The following is a 12,200-nucleotide window of genomic DNA, read 5'->3' as shown; positions in this document are numbered from 1 at the left end:
CCATGCCCGAGGCAGGATTCGAACCTGCGACCGTAGCAGCAGCGCGGTTCCGGACTGAAGCGCCTAGAACCGCTCGGCCACGACGGCCGGCTGCATGGCTATTGGCACACAATTACTGTTCCTGTAAAAGCAGCGTGCGATCCTTCAAGGAGACAGTGACGTTGGGCGTCTCGGATGCAAACTGGAGGAACAGACGTGTCCCTCGCGTCTGTTTGTATGCACATTACGACACTTACAGCACTATCTATTGGTCAGATTATCCTTATTTTTTTATTCTATGACGTTTCCCCCTGCGTCAATAACAGAAAACTGAAGTACAGATCATTTTTCTACATACCCTCCCTGAACTTCAACTTCGGCCAACGTTTCAAACGTATTTTGATTCCGCCGCAAAAAATATTTTTGGTTGCACTTTTAATCATTCTTGCACGGCATCAATGACTTCTGCAAAGGTTGCAATTTTTTTTCCGCTGAACGGTCCCTTCAGTGGTCCAAACGAAGGGAAATCGCTTGGAGCCAGGTCTGGACTGTATGGCGGAGGTTAAAGCCGCTCGAATCCCAACTCTTTCATTGTTTCGGCCGTTCGTTTGGCAGAATGTGGCCGAGCGTTATCTTGCTGCAGGATGACACCTCTTCGCAGTTTTCCGCAACGTTTGTATCTATCTACATATATATATATGTACTCTGCTAACTAGGAAAAAACGACTGTCTGAACGCCTCAGTACGAGCTCTAATTTCCCTTATCTTTAAATGGTGATCATTGCGAGATTTGAAAGTTGGTGGTAATAATATATGCTCTACATCCTCGTCAAAGAACGGATTTCGGAATTTAGTGAGCAACCCCTTCCGTTTAGCGCGTCGTCTGTCTGCAAGTGTGTCCCACTCCAAACTTTCTATGAGATTTGTAACGCTCTCGCGATGGCTAAATGTATCAGTCACGAATGTTGCCGCTCTTCTTTGGACCTTCTCAATCTCTTGAATCAGACCCAACTGCTAAGGATCCCATACAGACGAACCATACTCTAAGACTGGACGGACGAACGTTTCTAAGCAATTTCCTTTGTAGAAGGACTGCTTCGCTTCAAGATTCTACCAATAAACCGCAATCAAGATTTCGCCTTGCCCGTTACTCGAGTGATCTGATCATTCCAGCCGGCCGAAGTGGCCGTGCGGTTAAAGGCGCTGCAGTCTGGAACCGCAAGACCGCTACGGTCGCAGGTTCGAATCCTGCCTCGGGCATGGATGTTTGTGATGTCCTTAGGTTAGTTAGGTTTAACTAGTTCAAAGTTCTAGGGGACTAATGACCTCAGCAGTTGAGTCCCATAGTGCTCAGAGCCATTTGAACCATTTGATCATTCCATTTGAGATCATTTCGAATAGTCACACCCAGGTACTTGACGGATGTTACCGCGTCCAAAGACTGGGAATTTATTTTATACTCGTACATTAATGGGGATTTTCGCCTTGCTATACGCAGTAGGTTACACTTACTAATATTGAGAGATAACTTCCAATCATTACACCACGCATTTATTTTCTGCAGATCCTCGTTGATTTGTTCACAACTTTCATGTGATACTACTTTCCTTTAGACTATAGCATCATCGTCAAACAGTCTAATGCCGCTGTCAGTACCATCAACCAGATCGTTTATATAAATCGTAAAAAGCAGTGGACCTATTACGCTCCCTGGGGCACACCTGAAGTTACGCTTGTTTCTGTTGAAGTCACCCCATTCAGGACGACATAGTGCTCTCTGTCTGTTAGAAAACATACTCTCCAACTGCATATGTCATCGGATAGACCGTAAGCGCGCACTTTTTGGAGCAAGCGACAGTGTGGAACTGAGTCGAACGCCTTTAGAAAGTCGAGAAATATGGCATCAACCTTGGAGCCAGTATCTAGAGCCTGTTGAATATCAGGCACAAAGAGGGCCAACTGTGTCTCGCATGGCCACTGTTTCCTAAAACCGTGCTAGTTTCTGCAGATGAACTTCTCAGAGTCTAGAAAGGTCATTACGTCTGAACACAAAATATGTTCCATGATTCTACAACAAATCGATGTCAGTGAAATTAGCCGGTAATTATGTGCATCCGATTTTGTACCCTTTTTATAGATTGCCATGACCTGGGCCTTCTTCCAGTCCAGTGAACTTTCCGCTGTTCCAATGATCTCTGATAGACGATGGATAAGAATGGTGCTATATTTGTAGCATAATCAACATATAATCTTACTGGGATACCGTCTGGGCCAGATGCCTTCCTGGCGTCTAAGGATCTTAACTGTTTTACAATCTCAGATACACTAAACACTATGTCAGCCATCCTTGCGTTTGGATCTGATTGCAGATTTCAATTTAGTTCGCAACTCTCCACAATAGTTCTCACTGTTCACAGTTTCGTCTCTTGGGGTGAGATGAACGGCTCCTACACCTTCAACGATCCATAATAGTGTTAAAAGAACCTTAACAGCTGAAGGGTGAGTAAATTTCTTGACTTCTGGTGATCATGGGTGTTTTCAAACGATGCTTTCAGCCTTACTTTCCGGTTCGTGAAGATGCAGCCACGTTTCGTCTACAGTAACGATTTGCTGTAAAAATCCATCTCTCTCGCGATGATAATGGGTCAAATGTATACGAGAGATGTCCATCCTTTGCGCCTAATGATACGCTGACGTTTCTTTGGTGCCCAACTTGCACACACTTTTCTCACAAAAACTGAGAAGCGGGCGCGTTTGTCAGTCCCTGTGGCAGCTATGACTTATGACACTTCTATTTTCGCCGGACTGCAACAACGGCAGCGAGAAGCTGATAGGTTCGCAACTGGGGGAGTTGACTGTGGTGCTCCACAGACACGACACACTCTCGCTCGACTTTGAAGAGGACGTCTTTCGTCACACAGAAGTGTACCCGCCGACTGGCCATGGACCTCTGTAGAGCACACACATCAGAGCTCATTGTCTCTACAGTGTGCGTACCGTGAAGTGGGAGATTTGAAAATGATCCGATCCTCAAACATATTTTACATTCTCAGTAGAGGACCTCAGGGACTACAAAGAACTCATATCGCAAGTTATCAGAAAACAAACTTTATCATTTTGTGTTCCTCAGTGATTCATGTAAATGTTAACAAAACCCACCAATGCTATATTTAAGGTAGGTTTATCGTGCGAAAACTGATTTCGTTCTAATAAACGTCACCAAGTGACGCTAAATATACTTTCTACAAACCCTCAAAGAATTGTGCAAATATCATAACTTAAGAAGTCTAATCGTCCCACATGACGTTAAAGGCAAGTCCTGGAACATGACGAGCACACACGAGCTGTGCTAGTGCCAGGCGGTCTTTGGAGTGTTTCTGTGCTTCTCACAGGAATGAGCCTTCAACATTATGTAGGTTTGCACATTAAATGCAACTGTGGAGGTTTTTATTAACATTAATCAGCAAGCACTACAAATCAGGATCGCTGAAGCATTTCAAGTCAGTGGCTGTAGAAAGTTTCATCACTAAGGTAACAGTTACTATATGAGGTCAAAGGTGGTTCTGTGCGATTCGTTATCGAACGATCATTTCGGAATCAGTTGCATTGCTTCGCATCGGTGTTTAGAGATAAGGAACAGTGCTGCACGCAAAAGGCTTTTCTACTCTAAAGCCCAAAGTAAAACTGGCTCCAGCTGGAGAAATAACGAAAACAGTGGACCATGTTAACGTGTCAGAAGAATTGAAAGGTAACTCCGGTGGGACTATATAAATTGATTGGGAATGTAAGCAAGATTTAGTGTACTAACAACATGTATTTTTTCAAACCAGACATAAATTATTCTAAACAAGTAATAGATTGAATACCCTAAACAACTAACAGGTTATTTACTACTCCACTGGGTGGATCCTGGACGGCAAGGCAGTTTAACTAGGTGGTCAGTGAGTCAAGTACTCTGACTCTAAAAGTGTGGATAGCGAAAGCTGATTTGATCTGACGCTGAGCAGACTTTGATTGATCAAATTTACTGACGTTTCTCTACATAGGTGCAGCTGAGAGGAAGTGGCGATTGACATCTGTACGCCCTCACAATGCCGGGGTGGCAGTACGTTACCCTGTGTATTTCGTGCGGCGATGTGACTTACAGCTGGCGAGGTGTGTGCGGCGGAGGTGAGACATGGAGGCGGCACCTGTTAATCGACTGCGGCCACCAAAGGAATGTAAAAATCTAACGGTCTAGCGATCAGGCACACGGATCGCAATTTGCTCTCTACCAGAGCCCTGAAATCACTGTAGATTTCAGTGTGTAACACACCCATTCGCTGGTCGTACCAAGGCCCAATTTGGCTCACGTGTACGCGCAGAGCGCACAAGGATACCAAACGTCTATACTGGTAAACCAAAAAACGAACAAGTGTGCCCTCGGTAAACGAGTACTCCGAGATAAGTCACAATGTCAGTAGAGTAAGAACTTCACCACAGGCTCCCCAGTCTAAAATATTTGCAAGTGAAGTCAGTCTCAGGACAGGTCCCAGGCACCAATGACACACGCAAGAGCTTCGACGAGAAGTGCTTACCAGACCAATGTCCCTCACATGAGTGCTTCGCACCTCTCAAGAAAAATGATTCAGTTTTCCTGCAAAGTGCACAAATGACACCACCTTCACGCTGTCTTGAGCCGATCACAGAGCTCTAGAGGTGCTAAATCTCCCCTCCACACGACAGCAGAAACTCATGTCGAACCAGGGCAAGAGTTAAGAAACCTGCGTCTCTGAAAAAAAGAAGAAACCGCCAATTACTTGCTTTTTTGTTTTCACATAGGGGGAAGAGACGATTTTCTCTGAAGTCGTGTCACTTCCCACGGCAACAAGTGAACAGATACAATCTCAAAGATTTTTGTCTAAACTGCTCATGCCTCGGAGCTTATTAGTCCTAGCTATGAGGTGTAATAAAGATTCTACCTCTAACCGTTTCTCAGACGCCGGAGTTTCTTATACAACTGAGGTGGCTGAGTGAAGTGGGTCACTGGTCTATTTGCACTATCGGCGAACACGAAAACATGTGAATTTTTATTACTCGTGGCTCTGCACACAATGCCTGTTTTACCAGGCTTCTACTGGCGCCATGACAGATAGTGCGGCATTGTTTTGCTGGAGTCCTGCCCTGTACGGCTGTGGGTCTGTCCGGTAAAATTTACTAAGGAATGGGCTCGCCACCAATTGCTTTCAACTCCCAACAAGCTGTTTCTTTGATCTAAGAATGATAAAAATACCTCACGCTTTTAGCGCCCTACCAGGATCCATCAACGTCTGCTCACGCTGTTAACTTTCTAGAGTCTCGCTCAAGCCGCGTCAGGTTCTAATAAAATTTTTAATAATTTTTCGTATGCGACATATAGATGAGAGAGTAACTTGTCCTCTCTCAGAATCGCATTTTTGCCGTCACATAACATACGCAGCACAATCTTCATGGCAGATCTGAAGTCTCCTTCCACGAAAACAACGTGCAAAAAGTGGTGTATTTGGAGGACCGTTTACCATATGATGAGGATGTTTCAAATACGCAAAAATTGGATTTTATATTGAGATGAAAGGTGCCTGAACCAAACAGCTATATCGAACCCAGATGTTAGCATTTGTTGTTATCTTAATGAGGACTGTAACATTACTAGATCTATATTCCCAAGATGATGGTTAATGGTCCTAACTGTATAAAACTGTGGCTCCTTCGCTTGGAGAATCACTCATTTGCGTTGGTCGAAAAAGTATCCAAATTTGCAATACACCCCATGCCATCCAAAGTATCAGCTGATACCGTAATAGGTCATAGGCAGGCAGTTGGTATATTTTGTGATCTGTCAAAGGCATTTGACTGTGTAAATCACAATATCCTTTTAAATAAATTAGAATATTATAGTGTAACAGGAAATGCTGCAAAATGGTTCAAATCTTATATCTCTGGCAGAAAACAAAGGATGTTATTAGGAAAGAGACATGTATCAAGCTATCAGGCATCATCCAACTGGGAACTAATTACATGTGGGGTCCCACAAGGTTCCATTACCAGATGCCAAGTTCGTTTTGTTTGCCAATAATACAAACATTGCAATAAATAGCAAATCAAGTGCAGTCTTAGAAAAATCAGCTAATAAAATATTTGTGGACATTAATCACTGGTTCCTAGCCAATTATTTGTCACTAAACTTTGAAAAAACACACTACATGCAGTTCGGAACTTGTAAGGGGTGTCCCACGAGTATATACCTAACATATGATGACAAGCAGATAGAAGAAGTGGACAGTGTTAAATTCTAGGGATTACAGTTTGATAATAAATTCAGCTGGTAGGAGCACACCACAGAACTGCTGAAGCATCTTAACAAATCTCTATTTGCAATGGGAATTGTAACAGACATAGGGGATATAAAAATGAAAAAGTTGGCATACTATGCTTACTTTCATTCCATAATGTCATATGGGATTATTTTTTGGGGTAATTCATCAAGACAAGCTAACGTTTTCCGGGAACAAAAACGTGCAGTGAGAGTTATATGTGGTGTGAACTCAAGAACATCCTGCAGAAGCCTGTTTAGGGAACTAGGGATACTAACTACTGCTTCCCAATATATTTATTCCTTAATGAAATTTGTCATTAAAAATATACCAGTTTTTCAAACCAACAGCTCAATTCATGGAATCAATACTAGAAATAAGAATAATCTTCACAAGGTTTTAAAATCACTTAGTCTTGTACAAAAAGGTATGCATTATTCAGGAACACACATTTTCAATAACTTGCCAGCAGCCATAAAAAGCTTAACAACCGATGGAATTCAGTTTAAGACAAGCCTAAAGGATTTATTTGTGGCCAACTCCTTCTACTCCATTGATGAATTCCTCAATAAAACCAAATGATTTGTATACTTCTGCACAATTTCAGTGCAGTAATATGTTCATTGTAAATAAGTATTTTAGTAGTTGTATGACACGTTTATTACCTTATAAATAAATAAAAACCTTTTTTATTTTAAATTCAGTGCATTAGTATTTGTAAAATGACTCTTTCATATAGTGTTCATTAAAAACTGACGATCATTCCACTTGGAACCTGTGGAATGGTACATTAGCTTATTTGTTTTAGTTGTAAATATTTATCATATATTGTTGTTTTTCTGACATGTTCTACATCCTGGAGGACCTCCTCACTACGGATCAAATGGAATGAAAGTAAATGTAATCTAATTAATAGCAGTAATCAAGCCTTTTTGGTTGTATCTTTTAAAGGAACGTTGACAGTCTTTTCCAGTGTGCTCAGTACGTCTATGGGGATGAACAAACACACGAGAAAGAAACTACTGTTAAGGACGCTTCAGCATCAGAGGAATGTGTTAAAAACGGATTAAAGTCGTTTGTATCATTACCGGTGCCTGCTTCCAACTTAGGGAGATATTCTTGCATGTCCTGCAGTAGCTTCAGAACATCCTGCGAGTCCTTTGCTATACTGCACAGCTCTTCCTGGTTGAAGTCAGGTGTGATGGTTTTACATAGGAGGAGCTGACTTATAACATTCCCAAGATTGGACGGTCCTGGTCGGTTTTCTGAAAAGAAATAAAAATTTCTTTCAGTGAACAACACATATTATAGGACTCTCTCTCTTTCACACACACACACACACACACACACACACACACACACACACACACACACACACACAAACACACGCACACGCACACACACGTGGACTGCTAGGCACAGTAGCTTCCGATTCCATGACATTTACTGTTAAATATGTAAGTTTCTAGAAACAGCATTAATCTTTAGTCATGGACTGACGAGTTATGTCTTTGTTTCAGAAAGTACGAGTAAGAGTGTTAAGAAGCTACTGTGTTATGGCTACATCTCGGCTGAACGTATTTTGATCAGTTTTAATCAGTGAAAGGTACGTTTTGTTTGACGGAAAGCAATGTTTCTGAACAGTATTTATTACGTACAAGATGTCTGGAAAGATCAACAGAATTCAGTGTGAGGTTAGCTGAGTTTGTTTACTAGTACTCCTCCGCGTGCTTGTGTTTGGTCGTGTGCGTGCGTACGTGCGGTGGAATAGGTCCGAAAAGGTTGCCTACTTATCATTACTTGGACGCTCGTTACAACTTTATTGGACTCCGCGTGATCTTCACGGTTCAGTATATATTCCTCCGGCTTTCCTACCGCTGAAATCCAGAAATATTGAGTCTTCACTGTTTGGATACCAGAAAGGTATCACAATGGTGTCATATATGCCAAAGAAATTAAATGTGTTGTTTTGCTTAGCACCGTGCACAGTGAAGGCACAATTGATGAAGGAACCAATGAGCCACACATCATCATGGACGACAACATGACAAAGCGAGCGTTGACACAGATTACTAGACGTGCAGTAACTACTCTGTGGCTCGTGTAAATAGATGAACAATGGCAATACGGTTTGCTTTGCTAAATATCTCTGGGATTAGTGCCCAAATATTTTTTCAGTCCAACGCGGAAAATCCAATAAAACCAAGGAGGAAATTTTTGAAACAGCTGTTTCAACAACTTATGAAAGCTCATTTAGGTACAAGACCCCATCCATATTGTTACGTTTCCAGATGACCTCAAAAATATTTTTTGGCACCTCGTAAATTGGAAGATCCTCGACTACTGGAAGAGCCGCCAAACAAAAAGAAGAGTCGCTGCATTATGTATGGCGGAAAAAGAATATTGTTACCACAGTTCATTATCAGTGTAAGATGTCTGTGTTGCATTGTCTGTGAGAAGTGGCCATGTAACACTGTGGATGACCTGGAGAAACAGGATGAGTAATATACATAAGAACAATAACAACACATCTAATAAACAGCCGGAATATGATACAATAAGTGCTGTATAAGTAATATGCACTGCGAAATAAATGTAGTTCGAACAGAAGTGAGATTACTATGTGTCCTAGAATTTTTTTGTTAAAAGACTAGCATACTTTTATTAGATTTTGCAACTACCTGCTCGTATTGAGAAGAAATAAATTTCAAACATCAAAATATATGTTTATGTAAGCAAAAGGTAAAATAAAGTTAATATTATTTAATACTAAACTTAATAAATCAGTATTTCTCGACCTCTAAAGAACACAATGGCTGGTTGACAGAGTCAGCCACGCGAACACTGATTTTACAAAAACTGACGCGATCCGTCGAGTGTTAAAAGTTAATTCAGCAGTTACTGAAGTCAAGTGTTGCTAAATTATTTACCAGGAATATGTTCTCCTGCATACAACCTTTACTTAGATGCATTAAATGTATTCGCAGTTGCGAATATGGACAACCATCATGTGTGCAGTGCAATGATGACAGTGAAAATTTGTGCCGGACCGGGCCCTAACCCGGATTTCCCGTTTATCGCGAGCTGTCACCTTAAAATTTGGCTATCAGTGCACGACTCGCGTCCAGGCCCAAACTTTCATACGTCGTCAACCATGTGTCGACAACTTGTATTCGTACTTTATGTATATTTCCGTACAGACGCGACATATAACCTGGAAGTCGCTTGCCCGGTATCGGCGGATAAATGGTTCAAATGGCTCTGAGCACTATGGGACTTAACTTCTGAGGTCATTAGTCCCCTATAACTTAGAACTACTTTAACCTAACTAACCTAAGGACATCACACACATCCATGCCCGAGGCAGGATTCGAACCTGCGACCGTAACGGTCGCGCGGTTCCAGACTGTAGCGCCTAGAACCGCTCGGCCACCCTTGCCGGCTCGGTGGATAAATTAAATACGATATTGCAGTGCCTATGTTATCCTGAATACGATGCAAAGATCCTTTGGACATGCATGTATGTCCAAAGGAACTTTGCATCGTATTCGGAATAACACAGGTATTGCTATTTCGTATTTACTAAAATGTGTCATGTTGCTGAGGCGCCGCCTTGTATTGCTGTGAAATATAGTGATGTTCTTCCCTTTTCACTTTACTGAATCGAGACTCAACTATAGAAAAGGGCGCCGATTATTAACATTAACAAATTCTAGTATATCTCTGCGTGTTAATTAAAGTTCATGAACTGAATAAGGCGAGATTACATATGATTCTGCATCGCTGGACGCTGATATTAAATATATGGTAGCACTGTCACTGAGATGTCATCATAATTCGCCCGATAGGAATTTAAAACCTGTATTAACGATCTTTTAACTGTTTATTGCATACGTCAGTTAGGTGCACGTAATCGGAGTGACCACACAATTGCACAATTAGGGTTTGTAAGCAGAAGACTTACACACAACAATAACAACAACAACAACCTGTCGCTTTTACTAAACCATTCACGTCTACGAACTATTTTGAAGAATGGAGGTCCTTTTTCCCTCTCTGTTGAATTGTACTTATGAAAGTGTGTTCTTTGTGTTTACTTCATCGGTGGCCGCTGTGGCCGAGAGGTTCTAGGCGCTTCAATCTGGAACCGCGCGACCGCTACGGTCGCAGGTTCGAATCCTGCCTCGGGAATGGATGTGTGTGATGTCCTTAGGTTTAAGTAGTTCTAAGTTCTAGGGGACTGATGACCTCAGATGTTAAGTCCCATAGTGCTCAGAGCCATTTGAATTTTGTTTACTTCATCGATTTTTTGGAATCAGACAGTCTTGTAAGCCTGTTATTGGGGCAATATATTTCCATTCTGCATATCATTAAAAATGTCGGGGCATATTTCTCTCACCTATGAGAGTAGCCAATGCTTCTCTTATCAGCTTAAGATCTTATGGCACAGAACAAACTGGGACAATCACGTAGAAAATGCTGTGAGGAAGACGAACGATAGACTGCATTTTATTGCCACAACACTTGGAAGATACAAAAGATCTGCTAAGAGACTGCCTACATTACGCTTGTCTGACCCTTTCCGGAGTACTGCTGCGCGATAAATGATCCTTACCAAGTAGGATTAACGGGGGATATCGAAAAAGTTCGAAGAAGGGCAGTTCGTTTTTTTACCGTCGCGAAATAGGGGAGAGGGTGTAACGGATGTGATACGCGAGTTGGGGTGGCAGTCATTGAAACAAAGGCGTTTTTCGTAGCAGCGAGACCTTTTCACGAAATTTCAATCACCAACTTACTCCTTCGAAGGCAAAAATATTTTTTACGCCCTCCTACATAGGCAGAAATGATCATCGTAATAAAATGAGAGAAATCAAAGCTCGCACATAAAATTTTAAGTGTTTGTTTTTCCCGCGCCCTGTCCCGGAGTGGAATGATGGACAAATAGTCTGTATCTGGTTCGATGAACCCTCTGCCAGACACTTAAGTGTGAACTGCAGAGAGGTCGCGTAGATGTAGATTTACATATTTCTGTGTTACATAGAAAATGTTTTGTTGCTGTCGGTAGGCAACATCAAATAATTGTGCGCAAAATCATGTCAGCATGATCCATGACCAAGATTCTACAGATATTTGTAAACGATGGTCTATTATTCCGAGGGCATATAAAATACCATTATGTGAACTAATCACATTATTTCTGAAAGAATGAAAAATGCTTAGAAGTGTACTACTGTGCATGTCGTCGACGACGAGGTCGCTGCAGATGGAACACAATTTCGGACTGAGGAAGGATAGGGAAGGACATCGGCCGTATCCTGCTAATAGGACACATCTCAGAATTTGTCGTAGCTGATTTCAGCAGACGATGGAAAACGTAAATCTGGATGGCCGGACGGGGATTTAAACCGTCGTTCTCCAGAATTGAAGATCAACGTATTACCACTGCGCCACCTCGCTTGCCGAAAGAACGAATCAGTGGACATTCACAGCATGTGACACATTTCTAAGGCTCCGGAATCGTAGACGTGAAGACCATTGATCGAATCCTTGTCTAGCTATACGTATATCGGTTTGCTGTGGCACCATTCCACTCAGAAGCAAAAAGATAATCTACAGTTTGGTTGTATGTGGGCAGTTGTTCACCAGCACATTTTGAACATGTGCCCTTCAGTTGTTGCTTTATAATTATAATATTTGGCTGTTTAAAAAGAAAAAGAAGAGTGCATGTCAGCTGAAAGAAAGATTTTCCAAACATCCCGAATTTATCGGATACTTAGGAAGATATTGTAAAATGTCTTTCCTTTGACATCTCTCTGCGGTTTTAGTTATGTATTTGCTCCTAAAAGATATATAGACGTGAGAATCAGTACGATTCATAACGGATAATCA

The 12,200-nt window shown here is 41.7% G+C and overlaps 1 protein-coding gene across 1 annotated transcript in view; it reads right to left on the bottom strand.

Moving 5' to 3' along the window:
- Positions 1–7,233: 7,233 nt before the first annotated feature.
- Positions 7,234–12,200, bottom strand: part of LOC124798993 (regulator of G-protein signaling 7-binding protein-like) — a 314,968-nt gene continuing 310,001 nt past the window's right edge. The window contains exons 4-5 of the mRNA XM_047262528.1: positions 7,400–7,576; positions 7,234–7,298 (exon numbers count right to left, since the gene is read on the bottom strand). Coding sequence (XP_047118484.1) covers positions 7,234–7,298; positions 7,400–7,576 — 242 coding nt within the window. The remainder of the gene's footprint in view (positions 7,299–7,399; positions 7,577–12,200) is intronic.

Source organism: Schistocerca piceifrons, chromosome 5 (genome assembly GCF_021461385.2).
Source record: "Schistocerca piceifrons isolate TAMUIC-IGC-003096 chromosome 5, iqSchPice1.1, whole genome shotgun sequence".
Classification (NCBI taxonomy): Eukaryota; Metazoa; Arthropoda; class Insecta; order Orthoptera; family Acrididae; genus Schistocerca; species Schistocerca piceifrons.
Note: the sequence above shows the minus strand (reverse complement) of the source record. Positions and strands in the feature narration are given on the sequence as shown.